Here is a 21946-nt window from a genome sequence, read left to right as displayed (position 1 = left end):
GGCTTTATATAATGCTATCAAGACCTTATTGATATGAGCTTTATCTCTTTGTAGGTCAGATACTAATTTATCTGCTTAATCTTATTTTAGCCACCAAAGTCCTTGGCACTGTCAAATGGTTCAACGTCAGAAATGGATATGGATTTATAAATCGGTATGTGTGTGTATCTCCGTATATGTTTTAAATGCATGCTTACTTTATGGCACCAGAAGTTTATAAATCCTTTACCATACTTTTTAAATGGCTTATGTAAGTTTTTTGTTTGTTTGTTTGTTTTGTTTTTAATTGATGTCTGGATTAAGTTTTAAGATTTGTAAGCACTGTCAACATTCTCATTTCTAAGCTACTGGTGTTAAATATTAATTAAAATACATTTCCAGAATACTGATAAATAACGTATTTTATAAAATTCAGTCATTAAAAGAGAAAAGGAGAGGGAGATAAATGAGAAATGGGAAGGGCCTTAGGATAATTGGGACCATATCCATAATTTCACAGATGGAGAAATGGAATCTTAGACTGGTTAAGCAACTTTCCTAAGGTCACACAACTAGTGAGTAATTGAGCTGGATCTGTAACCCAGGTCTGTCCCAAGTCCTGTGTAGAAAGTGTAGTGTTTTCTTTAAACAATGGTAACTTCGGGACATCTGGGTGGCTCAGTCGTTAAGCGGCTGCCTTCGGCTCAGGTCATGACCCCCAGGGTCCTGGGATCGAGTCCCACATCCGGCTCCTTGCTCAGTGGGGAGCCTGCTTCTCCCTCTTCTGCTCCCCCTGCTTGTGCTCTCTCTCTTTGACAAATAAATAAAATCTTAAAAAAATAAAAATAAACAATAGTAACTTCTAGCCATATAAAAACAAGAACACAACTGTAGGCTGTTGGGAGTATGATGAAGTTTTTACATGATATTGTCATTTTCTTTGCCCCCCGCCCCCTTAAAAATTCCTTAATTTCTTCCTTATCTGATTTGGTGGGGTGGGGGGTGAGTTAGGGCAGGAAGGAATGGGGGGGTGATGGTGCTGTTTTAGGTTTCAGTGTAAGGAGAGCCTAGTTCACAGCTGTGCCCTGTCCTTTTAACTGTCTTACTTTGCTTTTACTGGGAGGGAAATCTCAGGCTCTGATTACATTCCACATGATTTAGGAGGAGATGAGAGGGAAGGGATATTTCTGTAGAATCTGTACACTTGGATCTAAGCACTCCGGTAATATGGAAGGGTAAGACAGGTATCTTGCAGGTTTGGAAGTTTTTCACAAGGACTGATTCCAGGCATCTGAATTAAGTTGAGAGGATAAACAAAAATTTATGTTGTATTTTTGAAGTCTTGGGATCTAAACTCATAAAAGCATCTGTTCTTTTAAGTTTTTCCATATACCTAGTACTTTTATTTATGAACTTTTTTGTCTCCCAACAGAAATGACACCAAAGAAGATGTATTTGTACATCAGGTAAGAGGGATAATAAATGTTACATTTCTTATGTGAGGAGGGGGGTGTCTGTAATCTGCTGTTGTCTCTTTTCGAAAATGAAGTCCTATAAGCTATTATTCTACTCTGAACTCTTACTGTGATTTTTATTTTTGCAAGGGCGTTCACGTCCACATTTTAAGATTGGCAGATAAACTCTTCTGTCCCATCATATTAACTGTTTTGAGTTTTTATGTTTGCAGTAATATTCAAATGGAGTAATAAGCAGTTAGACCAGGTTCTAATTTTTAAAGCCTTTGAGACCTTAACAAAATTTTGTTTCCATGTTAGCATCAATATTATTTTCCTGACTTTGTGGTTCCTCCTTAGTGTTTGGCTGGAACTGATCTGGCTTTTGCCTGGGTGGGTCTTGGTTAAAGCCCTTCTACCAGAGTAACTCTGACTTGAGGTAAATAAAGCACAGCGAAGCAGATGGTTAGAGTCTGTGTATCCAAGACATGAGAAAACTCCCCAGTTCCCAGGATAGTCCTCACTCCTGTTAAAATGAGGCATGGTTAGCACATGTCCAGGTCAAAAGGTCCACGTTCCCTTGGATTCGAAGGAAATGTAGAAAATGGGTAAAGTATGGGAAACACAGGCTTGTCTGCTCCTGGGATCTCTGTCTTCACTTTCCTGGCCTGGGATGCTATTTATTTCATTGTGTATCCTGGACTTACTTGTTTTACAATATTGGTTAAAAGAAGAAATGCTTCCCCTTGTTATTTTTGTGTATTTAATTTTCAGTGAGTTGTCTCAAATATGTGGGGAGCTCCTAGTGCACAGCAGGGAAGTACGGAGCCAGGTCCTAACACCAGTACGTGTACCTGCAGGGCTCTGTCAAGCCTCTGGTTTTCTGCGTTTTTGTCTCCTCCTGGTTAGGATTGTGAATTTGAGGTGGGTGTGGTGACTGGAGCTGGTGATGTCTAGGATTAAGCTCTGTAGTTGTGGTTTCTCTTGTTTACATTTCTGCTTGACTGGATATATATCAGTTGTACCTAGATACTCTGAATAGATTTTTTTGTCGTTGTTGAGATACAATGACTTTTAAAGTCGTAACAGACTGAAAGAAAGTGTTGCTTATAATACCTAGAAGTTAAGAGACCTTTTGGGTAAAGAAGTCTGTTTGGTGACAGCTACAGTAAAAGGACCTCACAAGTTTCTGTACTGGTCGCCAGCATCACTAGCCTGCAAGTATATGACCTGATTCCAGTCCCTATGAGGTTGTGTGGTGAGTCACCTCAATGTGTTGAGGCCTGCCCAGTTCAACAGGAAAAAGGGAACGAGCCGGCAGGGAGGGGCTGCTTTTGGAATGGCTGAATGTTCTAACTGCGGGAGCATATATCCTGTCCTGAGCTGCCTTTCTTCCTCTGTGGGTGCGGTCTCTGCGCTATTGGCTCATTTTTTTCCCTCCTCCCTCCCACTCAGAGTAAGGGAAGGGCTGGATTACACATGCTTAATCGCTTTATAAAATAAGGTTGACCTAGTTCCACAGAAACTCGGAGCCCCTTTAACTATTTAGAGATACCAACTAAAGAAATGGAAATTCATTGCAGAAATTATTGTCTCCCTTCCACTGACTGAGAAAGGGAAGCTTTCTCATAGGCAGATATTTAGGTGCACGTGTCTCATGCAGCATAATATCTTCTCAGCCTTTTAGTGCATCATCAGGGAATGTGTAGGGAAGAGTGAGATATGAATGGTGTGATGGGGAAAATATTAAATAAATATCATAGATACAGTGCAGGGGTATGAATTTGTCCTACCCACTCCCTGTACTTTTCCCACCAGGCTGTATCTTTAGGTCTTCAGCTAAATCACTAACCGGCCTCATGTTTCCTTATGCATAAAACGGGGGGAGGTGGGGAAGAGGCCAGATTATGATTATCAGTAATGTTTCATTCCTGAGATAATTTTGTGTATTCCATCAGAAAATATCCTTCTTGGGGTGGCTGGGTGATAGACATTGGGGAGGGTATGTGCTATGGTGAGCGCTGTGAATTGTGTAAGACTGTTGAATCACAGACCTGTACCTCTGAAACAAATAATATGTTATATGTTAAAAAAAAAAAAAAAAGATAGTAGGAAGGGAGAAATGAAGGGGGGGAAATCGGTGGGGGAGATGAACCATGAGAGACTATGGACTCTGAGAAACAAACTGAGGGTTCTAGAGGGGAGGGGGGTGGGGGGATGGGTTAGCCTGGTGATGGGTATTAAAGAGGGCACGTACTGAATGGAGCACTGGGTGTTATATGCAAACAATGAATCATGGAACACTACATCAAAAACTAATGATGTAATGTGTGGTGATTAACATAACATAATAAAAAAAAAGTATCCTTCTGGCACTTTTAAATTCCTTTTTTTCTACTCTTCATCATCCTTCCACTCCTTCATATATTTTACAATTCCTCTTGAGGTTAGCAGTTTCTCTTGTCCATAGAAACCTCTCTATGTGAAATGTGTATTTGTGTATTTACATAAGATTTCATGAAGGCATTTCCCCCCCACCACTGATGGAGGTCCAATCTGAATCTTAGGTACTTAATAGTTTGAGGGAACTAATAGTATCCAATATTATGATCAGGTTGTAACAAAACTGTGTATTAACTAAACATTCTGTTTAATCCACCTATCAAGAAGAATTGCAAAAGATAACATGAATCAAGAAAATAATGTGGAACATAGTTTTACAGTGTTTTTTGTTTGTTTTGGAAATCCGGGTTAGTGGGAGAATGATACTTTTAAAAAGTAATATGTACAATAAACTTGAAAGATGAAATCTGTGGCCAATATTGATGTATACTTCATTTAGAATTTTCTGTTCTCTCGACAGACTGCCATCAAGAAGAATAACCCACGGAAATATCTGCGCAGTGTAGGAGATGGAGAAACTGTAGAGTTTGATGTGGTTGAAGGAGAGAAGGTGAGAGACTGTTGTGGTTGGGTATCAAAGTGTGCAGGCACATGGTTTTCTTGCATAATAAATGGTTTCTCGGCCCCTTTTGAATTAATGTTACTTTGGATTTTTGACAGGAAGAAGTGACTTTTTTAAGGAGAAAATTTTTGATTATTGAATATCATTATAAACATTCTTTGATTTGTTATAAAAGGGCATTTTAATTTCTCAATAAATGCTGAACCCTGTTCAACTATGGAGGGAGAAGCTAATTTTTCAAAATTTAAAGGAGATACTTTATTTTGGTACCAAATATATATTCAAGTGTAGATTAAAATTTAACTTTTGTAGTATTTTTTTTTTTTTTTAAATCAAGAGTCAGCTGCTCAACCGACTGAGCCACCCAGGGGCCCACAGTTGCCTTATATTGTTTATTTATTTATTTATTTTTAAAGATTTTATTTATTCATTTGACAGAGAGAGAGAGAGAGTGAGAGCAGGAACACAAGCGGGGGAGTGGGAGAGAGAGAAGCAGGCTTCCCGCAGAGCAGGGAGCCCGATGTGGGGCTCGATCCCAGGACCCTGGGATCATGACCTGAGCCGAAGGCAGACGCTCAACGACTGAGCCACTGAGGCGCCCCTGTAGTATTTTTTTTTTAAAGTAATCTCTGTATCCAACATGGGGCTTGAACTCACGACCCCAAGATCAAGAGTTACATGCTTTACCAGCTGAGCCAGCCAGGCACCCATAACTTTCATAGTATTAAAAATAGATAAAAGTTGCTTTGGGGAAGATTTCCTTTGTATAAGCATAAAATTTTCATGCTGTGATTTGTAAGCACTTCTGCACAAATAATACACATTAAAGAATGTTTTAACCTCAATAAAAGATTCAAAATTCTTTTTTTTTTTTAAAGATTTTATTTATTTATTTGAGAGAGCACGAGAGGGGGGAGGGTCAGAAGGAGAAGCAGACTCCCTGCCGAGCGGGGAACCCGATGCAGGACCTGATCCAGGGACTCCAGCATCATGAACTGAGCCAAAGGCAGTCGCTTAACCAACTGAGCCACCCAGGCGCCCCAAAATTCTTTTTAAAAGATTCATTTATTTATTTGAGAGAGAGAGAGAGTGCACATGAACACACAGAGGGAGAGGGAGAAGCAGACTCCCCACTGAGCAGGGAGCCTGATACAGGGTTTGATCCCAGGACCCTGGGATCATGACCTGAGCCGAAGGAAGATGCTTAACCAACTGAGCCACACAGGCGCCCCAAGAAGATTCAAATTTTTTAAAAAGATTTATTTATTTATTTGAGAGAAAGAGTGTGTGTGTGTGCACACACTCGGGGGGGGGGGGGACAAGGCAGCGGGGTGGGGGGAGGAGAGAATCTCAGAGACTCCCTGCTGAGCGTGGAGCCCATTGCGGGGCTCAGTCTCATACCCTGAGATTGTGTCCTGAGCCGAAATCAATAGTCAGACTCTTGACCAACTGAGCCACCCAGGCACCCCAAAAGAAGATTCAAATTTAACGTAATCATTGTATTTTCTCTTTGGCTTGGATTTTGGAAAGCCAGGGGCATCTTCGTAGACTGCGTAACAACTTTGTTCAGATGACGAACAATACAAGAAGCTAATGGATCATCTTGTAATATATCTACAGAACTTTTGTTTTATACTGTTATATATTTATTCCAACATTAGTAATGTCCTTTATGCTTTGTTTTTAATCAATAGTCTGTTATAGATATCAATAAAACAATCTAGAATAAGAATAAAAACATTTTAAAACCATATATGATATAACTGCTGTAGAAGCTTGTGGCAGCTGAACTAGAAACTGAGTGCATGACTGACTGACTACTGTGCATGTGCTCTTGGCACATACCATTCCGGGGTCCACATTCTTGATAGCTCTCAAGCTGTTCTGTTAAAAGAGAAAAAGTCACTGCATTTAATATGAAAATTTAAATGATTTCTTTACCAATGTGATCCCTAGGCTGTCTTGCAAATCTGGAGTTTGAAATCATCCACCAGCAAATGCTGACCTGTAATGGTTTCTGTTATCCCATTGAATCCTTTAAATTTTGTGTTGCCAGGTTATTTTTACCTCTGTATGTTTTCAGAACTTGAGGTTTTACAAATTGGTGTAGAGTGTGATATAGACTCTTGAATATCTTGGCTGAATTTTTTATATTTTTGAAGCATTATTTTACCTGTCCACATGAGAATAAGAATGGTAGGTCTGTTTCAAGGATAATAAGAAGGTCTAAAGTGGCACTACATTTGTGGAAACCTATGTGTTGCTAAATCAAGGACCTTCTTTTCTGTTGTTGCCAAGTTGGAAGGTTTCCCTCTCAATAACTCTGTGCCGGACGGAGCCACTTGAGCCTGTGAATAGCTCTTCTCTTAGTGTCTCTTAGAATCATACAGGTTTCAACATTTTTCTTTTTTTCCTTTTTTATTTATTTATTTATTTTTTATTATGTTATGTTAATCACCATACATTACATCATTAGTTTTTGATGTAGTGTTCCATGATTCATTGTTTGTGTATAACACCCAGTGCTCCATGCAGAATGTGCCCTCTTTTTTTTTTTTTTTTTAAGATTTTATTTATTTGACAGACACAGCGAAGAGAGGGAACACAAGCAGGGGGAGTGGGAGAGGGAGAAGCAGGCTTCTCGCCGAGCAGGGAGCCTGATGCGGGGCTCGATCCCAGGGCCATGGGACCATGACCTGAGCTGAAGGCAGACGCTTAACGACTGAGCCACCCAGGCGCCCCAGAACGTGCCCTCTTTAATACCCATCACCAGGCTAACCCATCCTCCCACCCCTCTCCCCTCTAGAACCCTCACTTTGTTTTTCAGAGTCCATCGTCTCTCATGGTTCATCTCCCCCTCCGATTTCCCCCCCTTCATTCTTCCTTTTTTTAATAAAGATTTTATTTGAGACAGAGAGAGAGAGAGCACAAGCAGGGGGAGGGGCAGAGAGAGAGGGAGAAGCAGGCGCCCCCACTGAGCAGGGAGCCAGACTCAGGCTCAACCCCAGGACCCTGGGATCATGACCTGAGCTGAAGGCAGACGCTTAACTGACTGAGCCACCCAGGCATCCAGTTTCAACATTATTCTAAGAAGATAACGTCTCAGTTATTTTCCACTGAGGAACATTCTTCCTGGTCTAGCATTATTTCTTTTATAATTGCATATTTACCAGTTTATGTTCTTAAAGAGGTACATCCTGCTCTTGAACTTAGTATAACCAAACAAGAAGGAAAAGTTTAGGTTGTATGAGCAAAGAAACTACATTCTAATCAGTACACCAAGCACCTCGCTCACCTTATTAATACCTGGGTGTATCTTTGAGGTCACGATAGGAATTGTGAGTACATTCTGCCAGTCTTTAACATTCTGACTGTCCAAGACTGGTTTTTTTTGGGGCGGGGTGGGGGGTGGGTTCAGCTTCTTTTAATTTTGAGGCCATCTTTGTTCATTTTCTTTCCCAGGGTGCAGAAGCAGCCAATGTGACTGGACCAGATGGAGTCCCAGTAGAAGGGAGCCGTTATGCTGCTGATCGGCGCCGTTACAGACGTGGCTATTATGGCAGACGCCGTGGACCGCCCCGTAATGTATGTTGTCTCTCTTCCTAAACAGCGATTGAAAAAATTGTCACGTCTAAAATTAAGTGTACATACTTGGAGCAGATAGATGTATCTTCTCTTGGAGGCACAAGATGATTTTTTGTTTTTTTTTTTTGGATGGAAAATTTTTAGTGTCCAGCATTTTTCTATTGCTAAAAGTCTCTCTGGACACTTGCCATTCAGAAGTTGTATCAGTTTGTACAAATTTGGCTGCAAGTAACAGACAATTATCTTTCAACAAGAAGGCTTAATTAAGATAGGCTGTGCCAGGGTTGTCAAAAGGGCTTTCTCTTTATTTGGCTCTTTTATCTGGCCAGAACCTAGTCATGTGGCATTCACTGGCAAAGGGGAATGGGATTTCCATGATTGGTATAAACCTGTTGTTCATCTCTTGGCACTAGCACTGTTGACCTCTAAGAAAATAAGGGTTTGGTTGGCAAGGGAGAATGAGGAATAGCTTGGGAATAGGCAAAAAATAGTACTGACCACAGAAATATTAATTTGCCTTGACTAAGTAACTATTTTATTTAGCATAGCATTTTCCCATTATTTTAAAGTAAAGAAGCAGTAAGTAATTCTCCAGATTTTTAGTTTTTTAGATTGGTAGCAATCCAGGTGGAAGGGTTTACAACCAAGTCTGTCTTACAGCTTACTTAGAAGGCTCAATTTAAAGTACTCTCAAGGCACCTAAAAAGAATCCCATTCATTTGCGGTCATGAGGATCCCATTAAATTTGAGTCATTTTTTGATGTTTCTAGAATTAGTACTTGGGATTGGCACCATAGAATAAAACTGAAGATGCTTTGTGAGCACTAGATTGTGGTTATGTATATTATCCAAGGAAACCTTTTGAAAAATCTCACCAGAATAAAATGTCTGCAGAATGAGAATGATTTATCCATATGCTTTGGTAGGTTTATATCTTCCTGCTTACCTTAATGCTTTCCCTCTTCATTCTGTCATCTTAACACCCTGCCCAAATTGGTTTTTATCAGATACCTGTTGACATTTTATTTTTCTGTTTCTGTATTTTTCTTTTCTCTTTTTTTAAATTTTATTGGTCTCTATTTTATTTTTATTTTTTTAAAGTTTTTAATTCCCAGTTAGTTAACATACAGTGTTATATAAGTTTCAGGTGTATAATACAGTAATTCAACACTTCCATACATCACCCAGTGCTCAACATGACAAGTGCAGTCCTTAATCCCCATCGTCTATTTCATCCGTCCTCCCCACCCCCCTCCCCTAGTTCTATTATTTTTTACCCATATTTTGCTTATCCTATTCGATTTTTAATAAAAACCTGTGCAGGGGGTGGGGAGTAGGAATGAGCTACTATAACATTTATTATATCAAGTTAACATTGTCAAATTCATCACATTCACAGAACTCTAGTTTTGATGGCAGTTGACTCTTGGATAATATATGTTTGAATTGTGTGGGTGCCCTTAACCTGCAGATTTTTTTGGTGAATACAGTGCAGTAATGTAAATATATTTCCCTTATGATTTTCTTAAAAACATTATCTTTTCCATAGCTTACTTTACTGTAAGAATGTAGTATATCATATATATAACATATAAAGTGGGTGTTGATTGACTCTGTGTTATTATTAGGCTTCCAGGCAACCATAGGCCTTTAGTTAAGTTTTTGGGAAGTTAAAAGTTACACATGGATTTTTGACTGCATGGGGGTTGGCACCCCTAACCTTCACATTGTTCAAGGGCCAACTGTATTTTGATTACTAGGTTAATTCAGAAGTAAAAGTGGTAGAAAAACTTTAGTGAGAAATTTTTCTTTTTTTTTTAAGATTTTATTTATTTATTTGTCAGAGAGAGAGAGCGAATACACACGCAGGGGGACCGGCAGGCAGAGGGAGAAGCAGGATCCCCACTGAGTAAGGAGCCCGATGTCTAGGACTCTGGGATCATGACCTGAGCTGAAGGCAGACACTTAACCGACTGAGCCACCCAGGCGCCCCAAGAAATTTTTCTTTAAAGACTTTTCTCCTTAGCTGGAAAGAGCATGTTTGGCATGGCAGTGCCATTATTCTTATTTTATAAAACTCTTAATGATTTGGCTGTATAAAACTCCAAAAAGATACAGAAAAGCCTAATAAGAATAATTTATGCAGTCTCACACTTAACTATTTTGGTGTATATTTTCTATGCTAATATGTTTTTATATAGTTGGACATTGTGTCTGATGCAGGTTTTATGAAGTGTAGAATGGCTTGATTGTTCTGAAATTAGACTAGTTGAGGCTATAGTTGAAACTTTTCCTCTTTTGGGAATTTAGTTGCCCATGTGGTTGGTTCTGGAGGGTTCTAAATCTTAAATATCCTCACTTCCAAAAGAAATAGGTCATTATTTTATTAGTTTTTAATTCATTCCATTTTGAAAACTATAGTTACTTCTCTTGACTACCTTTGGCATTTGCATATCTATATCCTTTAAGATTTGATATAAATTCTTTGAGGGATGTTTGGATGTTTGTTTTTTAATATAAAATATTAGTATGTGATATGGTAGCTAAAATATAGGAAAAAATCTAAGGCTGGTAGTTTCCTTTGTTAATAAGGCCTATATTTAGAAACTGCCTGTATCTATAACTTACTACTATAAAAGTGCAATTAAAACTTTATTCCAAAACATATGAAAAGAATCATGCCATAAGTCAGTGGTTCTCAAACTTTTGGTTTTTGGACCCATTGATATGCTTAAATTTTTTTAAAAAAGGTTTTATTTATTTATTTATTTATTTGAGAGAGAGAGAGAGAGAGAGAGAGAGAGAGAAAAGAAGCAGGGGGAGAGGCAGAGGGAGAGGGAGAAGCTGGCTCCCCACTGAGCAGGGAGCCCCACATGGGGCTCAATCCCAGGACCCTGGGATCATGACCCGAGCCAGAGGCAGATGCTTAACTGACTGAGACACCCAGGTGCCCCTATATGCTTAAATGTTATTGACGATCCCAGAGTTTTTGTTTATGTGTGTTTATATTTATTAATATTATATTAGCAATGAGAGCAGCCATTTAAAAGATATTTAATTGATTTAAAATAAGCTCATTACACAAATATAAGTAACGTTTTTTAATGAAAACTGTGTTTTTAAATTGAGTGAGAAGAGATGTTGCTTTATATTTTTGCAAATCTCTGATATTTGGTTTAATAGAAGCCAGCTGGATTTTCATATCTCATTCTGCATTTAGTCAGCTAAGAGGCTACGTGTCCTTGTAGCTTTTGGCGCCCCTCCACATACCCATGAGAGAATAAGAGGGAAAAAAGGCAAATATTGTCTTAGTAACGTTACAAGAATGTTTGAATTTCAGTACCAGCCCCCCACTCGGAAAGGTTTTCCGAGACCCTGTGCACACTTTGAGAATTGCTCCTGGGAGGCTGGACTCTTAGGACAAACATGTAGAGAACACCACAAAGTATTTTTTTTTCTTGTTTTGTCCTGACTTTGCCCCCAGTGGATGGCAAATGTTGGGAGATACACATTTGGCGGAGCTAACTAATACCAACCTTGTTTTTGGGTTTTTTTGGGTGGTTGATCAACAGATAGTCACCAGTTCTAATTAGATGACTACTAAATTCATTATAGATTGATTGCTCTTGCTTCTCTGCTTCTTGATATTTTATCTGCACAGATCTACTTTGATCTTAATGTAGTTTATCCCAGGTAATCACATGATAACCTGGGTTAAATGCATTCTGTCTGTATAATAGAAGGGATTATTCTTTTTGGGGAGGTTTTTTTTTTTTTTTCTTTTGGTGATACTCATCCTAAGCGGTATTCTTTGGTTCTGTCCTTGCTGAAACTTCTTCTGAATCTCTGTTTCTTTGCTTGCTAGTACGCTGGGGAGGAGGAGGAGGAAGGGAGCGGCAGCAGTGAAGGATTTGAGCCCCCTGCCACTGACGGGCAGTTCTCTGGGGCCCGGAGTCAGCTGCGCCGCCCCCAGTATCGCCCTCAGTACCGGAGGCGGTTCCCGCCTTACCACGTGGGACAGACCTTTGACCGCCGCTCACGGGTCTTTCCCCATCCCAACAGAATGCAGGTAAAATTGCACCTGGGACTTGTCTTCAGCAGTCCTCACCCCTCCGTCCTTCCTCTGCCTTCTCTTCCTCCTCCTCCTCCAACACCAGCCGCCGGGAGTCAAACCTTGCTTGTGGCTTCCTGATGCTACAGAAGCTGAGGCAAGGCCTTTAGGATGCTTTTTCTGAGCAGCCATTCTCATAACAGAACCGAAAGCATAACCACAGGAGCCATGCCTGTAATTGGGCACCCTGGTGAATAGCGTACCATTTAAAGCAGAGAGACAGATGGTTATGCATTAAGAGCTAGAACTCTGAAGTCAGCAGACCTGGATTTGAATCTTGCCTCTGCTACTTGAATCTGTGAGCTTTCGAGAAAACCAATTTAATCCTCATCCATTAACTGGGGGATAATAGGAAGGTATCTCACCCATGGATTTATGATGATTAAATTGAGGGTGAAGATTTTAGCACGCTCCTCAGGATAGATAAAATCTCTATTAAGTCTTTAATTTTTATGAGATGGCAGCGATTATTAAGAAAACCTAATGTAGATGTGGTGATGGTTGATTAGTTACTGATTCTCCTTTTTTCCTGAAAAATACTGATATAGCTATTGTGAACTTGACCTATAGTTAATAAACTTGTACCAACTTCACAATTCCCAGGAAACTTGGAAGACTTGGGATAGGATATCAGTTTTGCTGTCACTAGCTATAAATTTTTCCTCTTCGTGTCCTTGGTTTTTGTTTTCTGTTTTTCCACTAAGTGTTTTGACTGAACACTATGTTCAGTCTGTTCGTTGCTACCCATCTCCTATCCCATCATGCATGACTGTGTTCTTTCTACATTGCTTCTTGTTATTTCCCTTCCACTCTTTAACAGCTGTCCCTGACGAATGTGCTAAAAATAACAAGTAGACTTGCATATATAGAGAGATTGGGTCTATGAGGCATAGTAGGTTTCTTTAGGGGGGCATTCTGGGCTTCTAGGAAATGAGAGCAGGAAGAATCAGTGAGATTGTAATACACATTTATTTTTAGGGCATTAGTTGTACTTTCCTGAAATAATCTTTCTTAGTATTTATTTAGCATGTCCGTACGTATCATTTTTTTGAGAACATGATGATTCTTTTTTCTATGTTTTTAAAATAAATTCTATTTCATCTTAGGAATTGAAGGTTCAGAGCAAAATGATTCTTTAGTGCTCTGTAGAGCGGCATTTGCACAAGCTGGTTGAAAGCTAATTTTGAGAAACATATGCTTATTCTGATAATTGCATGGAGTTGTTTTAACTTGAGCTGAATCTCTTACCCATTCCATATATGAAATAAAAGGTGTCCTTAGATTCCTTCAACATTTTTTCCTTACAATCTTTCTAATACATACCATGTTTGGATGTCCAGTGACTAAAGAAATCTGCTTAAGGCAATCAAGAGCATCAAATGAAAATCCCTAAGACTCATCCTTCATACAGCTAGGCTACTTCAAGGTTGTTAGTGTAATGGCTAAAAAGTATAGAGAGATCTCTAGGATGTTAAAATTACTGAGGTCAAATAGAGAAGTCTTTGCAAACATTTTCTACTACATAAATACTAAAATTTATTGAACACAACAGGGAGAAAATTATAATATACAGGACAATAGTATTTCCCTTATGTACAAAGGACATATATAGCATGATACATCAGTGACCAAATGGTTTCTATTTTTTTAAAGATAATATTCTAACTTAATTTTAATTTAATTTTCACTTGCAAATTAAGTAGAACTGGTTACTGAGCTAATAGCCACTATTTGCATTCTTTGAGAAAAGAGGTATATGATAGAGAAGAGGGAGTATAAAATATTTGGCACTGACCAAGTGGCAGATGTTTGAAATCAGTGCTCATCCAGTCTTCCCTGTAGCTTTAGAAAATTGGCAGTGATTTCCATATTTTTGTTGGTGTTACAAATGAAGAGATTTGAGTATTTTTAAAAACTGGCAAACTTTTACCTGAGGTTGCGTGGGCAGGAAGTTGTGGAGCTTGATTTAAACTCAATCTCTTGCCGATGCTCTTCCCCTCTTACCATTCTAGTAAATTCTCATCCTTCATACATGTCCATTGCTGTTTCTGTCTGCTTTTTGTGAATCAAGGTTCCTGGGGAAGAGGCAGCTTGGCTTGTTTAGAGCACTAAAGGGAGGCTTGTGTGGTTGGGATGGCTGTGAGCGAGGCTGCAAGGGGTCGGAGGTGCGATTAGGGTGGTATCTTAGAGCAGATCCAACCTGCCTGGTAGACTGGTAAGGACTGCTGACCTGTTCTAAATGTGACAAAAAGCCAGTAAAGGGATATAAACAGGGAAGACACATATTTAAGAGCTCATGGGACTATTTATGGAAGCTAGACCACAGGAGGCAGGGGTGGAAGTAGGGAGACCAGCTGCTGTAATCTCCCCGTGTGGAGCTGGTCATGGCGTGGATGAGAATGCTAGCAGTGGAGGTGTGCTAAGTGGCCAGATTTAAAAAATGTTTTAAACCTAGAAGTGATGGCATTTGATAATGGAGTGAATGTGTGGTGTGAGGAGTAAAGGATACCTCTGTGGTTTTTTATTTAAACAAATACAGTAAGACTGAAGAAAGATCGGGTTTGGGGGAAAGGTGGAAATCATCTGGAGATCTGCCCCCCCCCACATTAAATTTTACCTGGAGATGTGAAGTAGGCAGAAAAATAAAGCACAGTTGAGAGGGAGAACGTGGCTTGAGTTAGGAAGGTGTCATTTTAGGTAAGGTGGTTGACAAAGTCTTTGGGGTCATATTTGAAAAGATACCTAAATGAAGTGAGGGAGAGAATCTTTCAGGCACTGGGAAAGACCAGGAACAGCAGAGGGAATGGGCAGGAACAGAGGCCCAAGGGAGTCCGGGGGGGGGTGGGGGGTGGGGATGAGACTAGGTGGAACTTTGGGGTCATAAGGACAAATTAAAAGGCCTGGCAGGGGATGGGATTAACTATAAAATGAGTGTAGGTTGAAAATTGATCCTAGGACTGAGTCCTGGGGCGCACTGACAATGCAAGATGAAGATGAAGAAGGACCAGATAGGGAGAAGGTATTTCAAGAAGGAAATGCTGTGTTAAATGCTGTTAAGCACAGGAAGTTGGGCTGAGAATTGATTACTGGGTTTGATAACTTGGAGGTTAGCGGTCTGGTAAGGGCAAAAGTCTGGTTAGAATGAATTCAAGAGAGCAAAGGGTGAGGAAGAAAAGGTATTATATTCTCCCTTAAGGTTTCTGTGGTGGTAGTGGTGGTGGTTTTCTTTTATATGTATGGCTGTAGAGGAACTCAAATGGAGCAGTAGCTGGAGGAGGATATGGGGTCAGGGCAAGGTTTTTGTTTGCTTTGATTTTGTTTTGACATTTAGTGAATTCTCTCCTGGCCTCCCTAACCTTTCCCTCCCCAACAACTTACTCCTAAAGGCATTATAGAGGGGCAAGTCAAATGTGCTCTCCATTCAGACCCCCGTAGGCACATGTATATATGTGTAACTCATACTGTAGATGTATAGATATATATTAGCATGTGTGTGTGTGCCTTATTTCTGTCTACAGAAATGGCCTGGAAACAGAGACTCCTTAATAACATTGAGCATACCTGGTCCCCAATTTTTCATTCCTAAATACCATGCTCCAATAAAAAGAAGCTCTCTTGGAGAAATGGCTGATTTCAGAGCTGGGCCAGAGAAAGTACAATATGAGCCTGGAACATCTTGTTGTGCCAAAAAGCAAGAAAGTACTCAAAGAATGTTAGAGACATGTCAGGGACACGAGCCAGCTTGAAAGGGTTCCCATTGGCCAGTAATGATAGTAACAGATTATAACTCATTGAATAAAATAGAAAACCATGAGTCTATACAGATATAAATACATAAATGAATATATTGAGAATTTGATGAGAAGAGAAATATTTACAGACTTTGAAAGTATTCTCAAAATCCTCATTAATGACAAAGAGGGAAAGAGTAAATTTACAGCGAAGTAGCCTTGGCAGAGACCACCTTAACTACTGACAGTGCACATTGTTAGTAACGATACAAACTGAAACCATATGCCATCCAACAGGATGCGATGAGAAGAATGCAGTGTGACTTTTGTGGCTTCTTTGCCAAAGACGCATAAGCTAAATCATGAGGAAACACCAAACAGCCCCAAATTGAATAAAATAACTGGCCCGTAATCTTTAAAAGTGTCAAGGTCATGAAAACCAAGTAAAGATTGAAGAACTGTTCCGGGCAAAGAGACAGCTAAATTCAGTGCATGTTCTGCATGGGTCTTTTTGCTGTCAAGGACATTATTGAACAACTGGTGAAGCTTGAACGGGGCCTGAGGATTAGGTTCTGTACTTCCAACTTTTCTGTAAGTAAAGGATGGGTGCTATTTGAGCCTGTTTGTATGCCTGGATGGAAACGAGGGTGTAGAGAAGAGGGAAAACTACAATGAAGGGGAGGAGGGATCGCAAGTCAAAGTGTTCGAGGAGGTGACAGAGGAGTTGGCTTTGGATGTGAGCATGGACCACTCACCCAAGGTTAGGGGAGAGGAGAAAATTACAGCAAACGCAGGTATCTGGGCAGATTTGAGCGTGAAAGAACGTGGAAATTCTTTGCTGGCTGCTTCTCTTTTCTTAGTGAAATAGGGAGAAGTAAGTAAGGGTTGTTAGTGTTGAGAAAAAGAAAGTTGAGATGTGGCTGTATTATAAAGAATTTTGGAGATGTGTCTTGTGGGTTTTGTTATTAGTTTTTAGTCACTTCTTTCTCTGGAAGTTCCACAATAAATTAATTTTATATCCCCAACTTAAAATAAATTTATCATCAGGAAAGTGTAATTTTATTATTTTTTAAAGGTTATACTTAAATAATGCAAAGAGATGAAAGGAAGACACCAGAGGTGAAGGTGTAATTAGGAGGTGTGGGAAAATCTTTGAATGTAGAAACCATTAATGGTTGAAGGGATACCCTGTTCGTAGATTGAATCAATGGGTCTGAGTTTGAAATGTGGAACAGATTCTCATTGCTCAAATGTAGTATATCATCGTATTTCCTTTTACAATGTAGGGTTTTTTTTGGTAAGAGATGAATGGGGCACTTCAAAATGTTAAGTTAGTATTATAAAATAAGGTGCTCTGTGGTAGGCAAAAGACTGTTCTAGTGGAAACCAGTTTTTCTTTGCTATCACTCATGAAGACCTGTATCAGTACACAGTTCACGGTTAAAGTTGATGGTTCTTGGCTTTATAATGAAGCATCTTTTTATTTAAAAATTCTGAATGCAACTGTGGGCTCTATGTCTCTTATGTCCGGTAGGATGACATTCATTTTCGGCTCTCACTGCCTTCTTGTAGGCTGGTGAGATTGGAGAGATGAAGGAGGGAGGCCCGGAGGGGGCACAACTTCAGGGACCGGTTCATCGAAATCCAACGTACCGCCCAAGGTACCGGAGGTAGGTGGCATTGCTCACTGACGACCAGTCGAAGCACCTGTGAGCAGTAGTACAGTGGATGAGACGACTGTGGGCCTGTTCCGTGGATCTGTAATATAATTAGAAGAAGTGGCTGCATCCTAAGTTTTGGGGGAACTCTGCAGTATGCTTTCAGATGGCCGTGGGATATTTTCCTCCCACCTAACAAAATATTTAGGTATCTCTGTACCAAACTATTATTTGTATTTATTAACTGTCATATGGCGTGAATTAATATTTAATTTTTTATTATATTTAATGAAATAAACAGTAAATTAATTGATGGGTAATTCAGTGGTAGAGCAACAAATGGAGGAAGAAGTGAGTGCCAAGGAGGTATTTGGGATACTGAATTGCGAAAACCAAAGGCAGTGTAGGTGGTAAGTCAGGCTACAGATCGGATTGTGTTTAAATTCCCACCTTGTACCTGTGTCTCCTTTTGGAGGTTCCTGGACGGTCAGACTTAAGTTACCAGGTCTCTAAGATGGACACTAAAGAGTATCTTACAATTTTTAAAAGTACTAATGAATCTAAGATAATGGTACCTGGTATAGTCTGCCCTCAGTAAACACGAGACATCATTACTACCAGTGATGTTCATATTAGTGAAGGAATAGGTTATTTGTGCTTTATCCCTTGTGAAGACTGAATTGGGCTAGACTCCATAAGATCCTTTTAAAGCTCTTGATATCATAAGCCTTTCTGTTCCTCTTCCTGGTCCTTGATGTAAGTGAAAAAAGTAGACCTTCACTCCTGATTGACATTTTTACCACCTTGAGGTTTGGCAATATGGGTTTATTGAAAGGAGGGTAAGTCTATTATTTTGGGAAAGGATTTGTACCACTTTGTGTCCTTTTTCCTCACAAGATTCATTCCAGTTTTAGACATAATCACTCCTAATGATTAATTACTAAGGACTTTCAAAAATAAGACACTTCATAGAAATGTCTTAATGAAAACAGAAAGGGGAAAGTGGTATATGTAGATTCCAGCTCTGTCAATCCCTGGCTGCACGATCATGGGAAAATTATATTTGATCTTTGTTGACCTATAAAAAGCAGAGTTCCCTGTGGTTCAACCAAATACTTACCCTCTCTACACTACTCTTGGTTTTCTCACTGTAAATCCAACTTCCAGAACTAGCATGGAAATGAAATATTTGACACAAAAACATCCCAGCACACGCTCTGGCACATAGTAATGTTAGTTTTCCCCTATGTTTAATCCCCCTGGTCTCCACTAAACTGTTTGAGGAGAGCAGATACCAGACAAGACTTTTCTTTTTAAATCTTCCTATCCTCGGTGCCTGGCAGGTGCCTAGCAGGATCATGCTATGTGTCCAGTGTATGTTTGTTCACTACAAATAGGTATTCAGCTGAAGAGGGGAAAATAGTGGGAAAATAAGTTTGTTTGTTTGGTTTTTTTTTCACAAAAATCTCTCTTCCATTTGCTGCATTAGCCTGTGTATAATTCTAGCAATAAATACCGATCACTTAATCTTAAAAAATGAAGATTATTCTTGAGGCCCCCTGTCCTGTTGCACTTGTGCTCTTTTCTTTCGTCGTGTTCTCTGCTCTAGAGGCCCTCCTCGCCCCCGACCTGCCCCAGCTGTTGGCGAGGCTGAAGATAAAGAGAACCAACAAGCGGCCAATGGTCCAAACCAGCCATCTGCTCGCCGTGGATACCGGCGCCCGTACAACTATCGGCGTCGCCCCCGTCCTCCTAATGCTCCTTCACAAGATGGCAAAGAGGTAAATTCAGACAGCCAGAGGGGGATGTTGCCAGATCATCCTTAATCATGTCAGACCCTATTTAGTATTCCATCCTAAGAGTGCTTTGATAACCTGGTAACTGACAATGATAGAGCATTTTATATAAAATGTTATTTATAATAACATTCATAGGTATTTTATATCTAATACTATGTAGTTCATATAAATGATAATATATTTTTAATATATAATATTTTGCTTAAGATCTATATCTGTATATGTTATGGAGAGAGAGAATCCCCTGTACATAACACAAACCCAATATTTGAATTCAACTAATTAACATTCTCTGAAAGAATTATGCATACTAATGGAGATTCAGAATTAAAATGTTCAGAGCTCTCTGAACAAAGGACAGCATTCAGAGAGGAGCCTCTCTAAGCGCGTATTGAAAGCAGTTGGGCATCAGGGACTTTGTTATGGAGAGCGGTGCTGTTTAGTTGCCATTTATGGGCCTTTCTTCTGTGGTACTAAATTTTGACTCCTACTTAAGAATAGTTAATTTTGCACAGTGATTTACCTTCATAAGCAGCAAGTTCTGACTTTTGAGACGTTTTAGTCTTGAACTTTCCATTGTCATCTGGATCAGTTTCTGATTTGTGGTTTTGTTTCGTGTTTTAGACCAAGGCAGGCGAAGCGCCATCTGAGAACCCCGCTCCAGCCACCGAGCAGAGCGGTGCTGAGTGACACCAGGCTCCCCAGGCACCTTCACCATCACCAGGTAAGAGCTCCCCAGGCTTGAGTTGATATTTTAAGTATTGTTGACTTCTAACCTGAACTAGTTCTGTGCTTCCTCTGGGCCGACCTTTCATCTCCTTTCGGATCCTGGAGAGAGAGTAGTTTTAGTGCTTAAGTATGGGATTTGACCTTACTTTGCTAGGCTTTTGGGGGTGTAAACATCAAATTTTTTTCTAGACAATTTTTAATACTAATACCTCTTAAGAAAACTTTGAAAGTTTTACTTTTGTGACACCTAGTGGCCAGTTTGAACGAGATTGCTGTACACAGTAAACTTGGGAGAGTGTTTTTTTCTTCCCTTTGATAACCAACAGAATTTATTTTGAGGCAGTGCAGCATAATGTGTGAGAGCCAAGAGGTTTCTGTACTCAGGGCAGGATCTCCTACTCATTTGCTGGATGCTATCGAGTGGTTTGTTTATCCTCTACTTCAGCAATGTCTGCTGTTGATAAAACAGGGATACCAACTAGACTACCTCACTAGGGTTGTTGTAGAGATTTATGAGAGAACAGGTATGAAGTGCTTGAACAGGGCATGGTAAAGCGCAACCTCTGGGTAAAGGTCAGCTTGCTGTCTTTATTGGTGTTGGAAAATTTATGTAGGTAAAATATAACTAGAAAGACTGACCCAATTGTGAAGCCACTTATATAGGAATTTAGAAGCCATAGTTGTTTTCATTCTGGGTTTTTTAGCTAGTAACTCCTGGGACTTTAATTTTTGAGTATTTCTTGGTTGTTGCCCTTTTCATTAAAGAATTAGCTTTTAGTTAAAAGAGGTTGTTAAACCCATAGCCTTCTGTCAGGTAGACATTTGCTATGCTGGGAATATTGTATTTTATCTCTGGGTTTTGTGGACAATATATCATAGAATTAAGCTCCCTATTTAAATTTGCTTGCATTAGCTGAGAATTGTTTCAATCATTTGGCTGTAACCTTCTACTTAGTAACATTATTTCTAGGTCTTCTAAGGAAATAATCCAAAATACAGGGAAACAAATATTTCTACTATCTATAATCTAACATTGGGAAAGGGCTCAATTTGGGGGTATATTCATGTTAGGAAATATTGTGCAGCCACTAAAATGATTATGAAGAATTAGTGATGCTGTGGTATCATTTATTTGAGAAGGCTTCATGATGGTAATTTTATATAGTTTTATAAAATTTTTACTACCACGTGCTGAATGTTCTGGTTTATAATAAAAATGTTTTATTAAATGTATAGTTTACAAATCTATAGATGCAAGGATAGATTCCGTTTCGAGCTTCTGAAATACCGTATTTTGAATTAACATTTTTGCCTTTTTATTCTTTAACTTTTGGTCATTTTGTCACTCTTGGTTTTAATTTTTTTCCAGGTGACCTAAAGAATTAAGGACCATTAAAAAAAATAAAGCGTAAAGCAGACCATGACCTTAACCAACACCAAAGAAACATCCAAGCAATAATGTGGAAGACTCATAACCAAGATGTGGACATTAGAATGTTTACTATTACTCTTTATGAAACAGACAACTACAAAAGGAAAAAGTCAGCCAATTTTTCTAGCAAGCTGAGATCCCGGGAATGCCTGCACAAAAGACAAGAGAGCAACCTCCCCAGTTTCAGCAACCACTAGGTTTATATTTTTTTCCTGGTTTTTACTGTTTTGGTAATATGAATTGAAAGAAGAAATATTAATACCACATGGGGAGAACCCCAACCAAAGAAATCTGAAATATATAGTAAATGCTTTTTTTTCCTTTTTTGTTCATTTTGGATGCTGGTGCTAAACTTCCAAGTGTCGTGATTTAAAAAGAAATTTTATGCCCTTATTTATTTCTAGGATGAGGGGAGGATAACATTTTTGCTTTCTTATGTGACTCTTTAGAAATGTGCAGTATGAAGTTCCTCAAAAATAAAATTTTTACCCTTGAAAGGAAAA

The 21946-nt window shown here is 39.3% G+C and overlaps 1 protein-coding gene across 2 annotated transcripts in view; it reads left to right on the top strand.

Annotated features, from left to right (window-relative positions):
• Positions 1 to 21946, top strand: part of YBX3 (Y-box binding protein 3) — a 26390-nt gene extending 4444 nt beyond the window's left edge. Inside the window, exons 2-10 of one of the 2 annotated variants that reach the window (XM_036076212.2) lie at positions 91 to 154; positions 1412 to 1445; positions 4297 to 4386; positions 7861 to 7983; positions 11849 to 12052; positions 17398 to 17495; positions 19093 to 19264; positions 19907 to 20006; positions 21381 to 21946. In XM_036076212.2, the coding sequence (XP_035932105.2) occupies positions 91 to 154; positions 1412 to 1445; positions 4297 to 4386; positions 7861 to 7983; positions 11849 to 12052; positions 17398 to 17495; positions 19093 to 19264; positions 19907 to 19972 (851 nt within the window). In that variant the 3' untranslated portion in view covers positions 19973 to 20006; positions 21381 to 21946. The remainder of the gene's footprint in view (positions 1 to 90; positions 155 to 1411; positions 1446 to 4296; positions 4387 to 7860; positions 7984 to 11848; positions 12053 to 17397; positions 17496 to 19092; positions 19265 to 19906; positions 20007 to 21380) is intronic. The other variant, XM_036076213.2, reaches the window with a different exon arrangement.

The sequence above is a fragment of the Halichoerus grypus genome, chromosome 6, assembly GCF_964656455.1.
Source record: "Halichoerus grypus chromosome 6, mHalGry1.hap1.1, whole genome shotgun sequence".
In the NCBI taxonomy this organism is placed as follows: domain Eukaryota; kingdom Metazoa; phylum Chordata; class Mammalia; order Carnivora; family Phocidae; genus Halichoerus; species Halichoerus grypus.
This window is presented reverse-complemented; position numbering and strand designations above follow the sequence as displayed.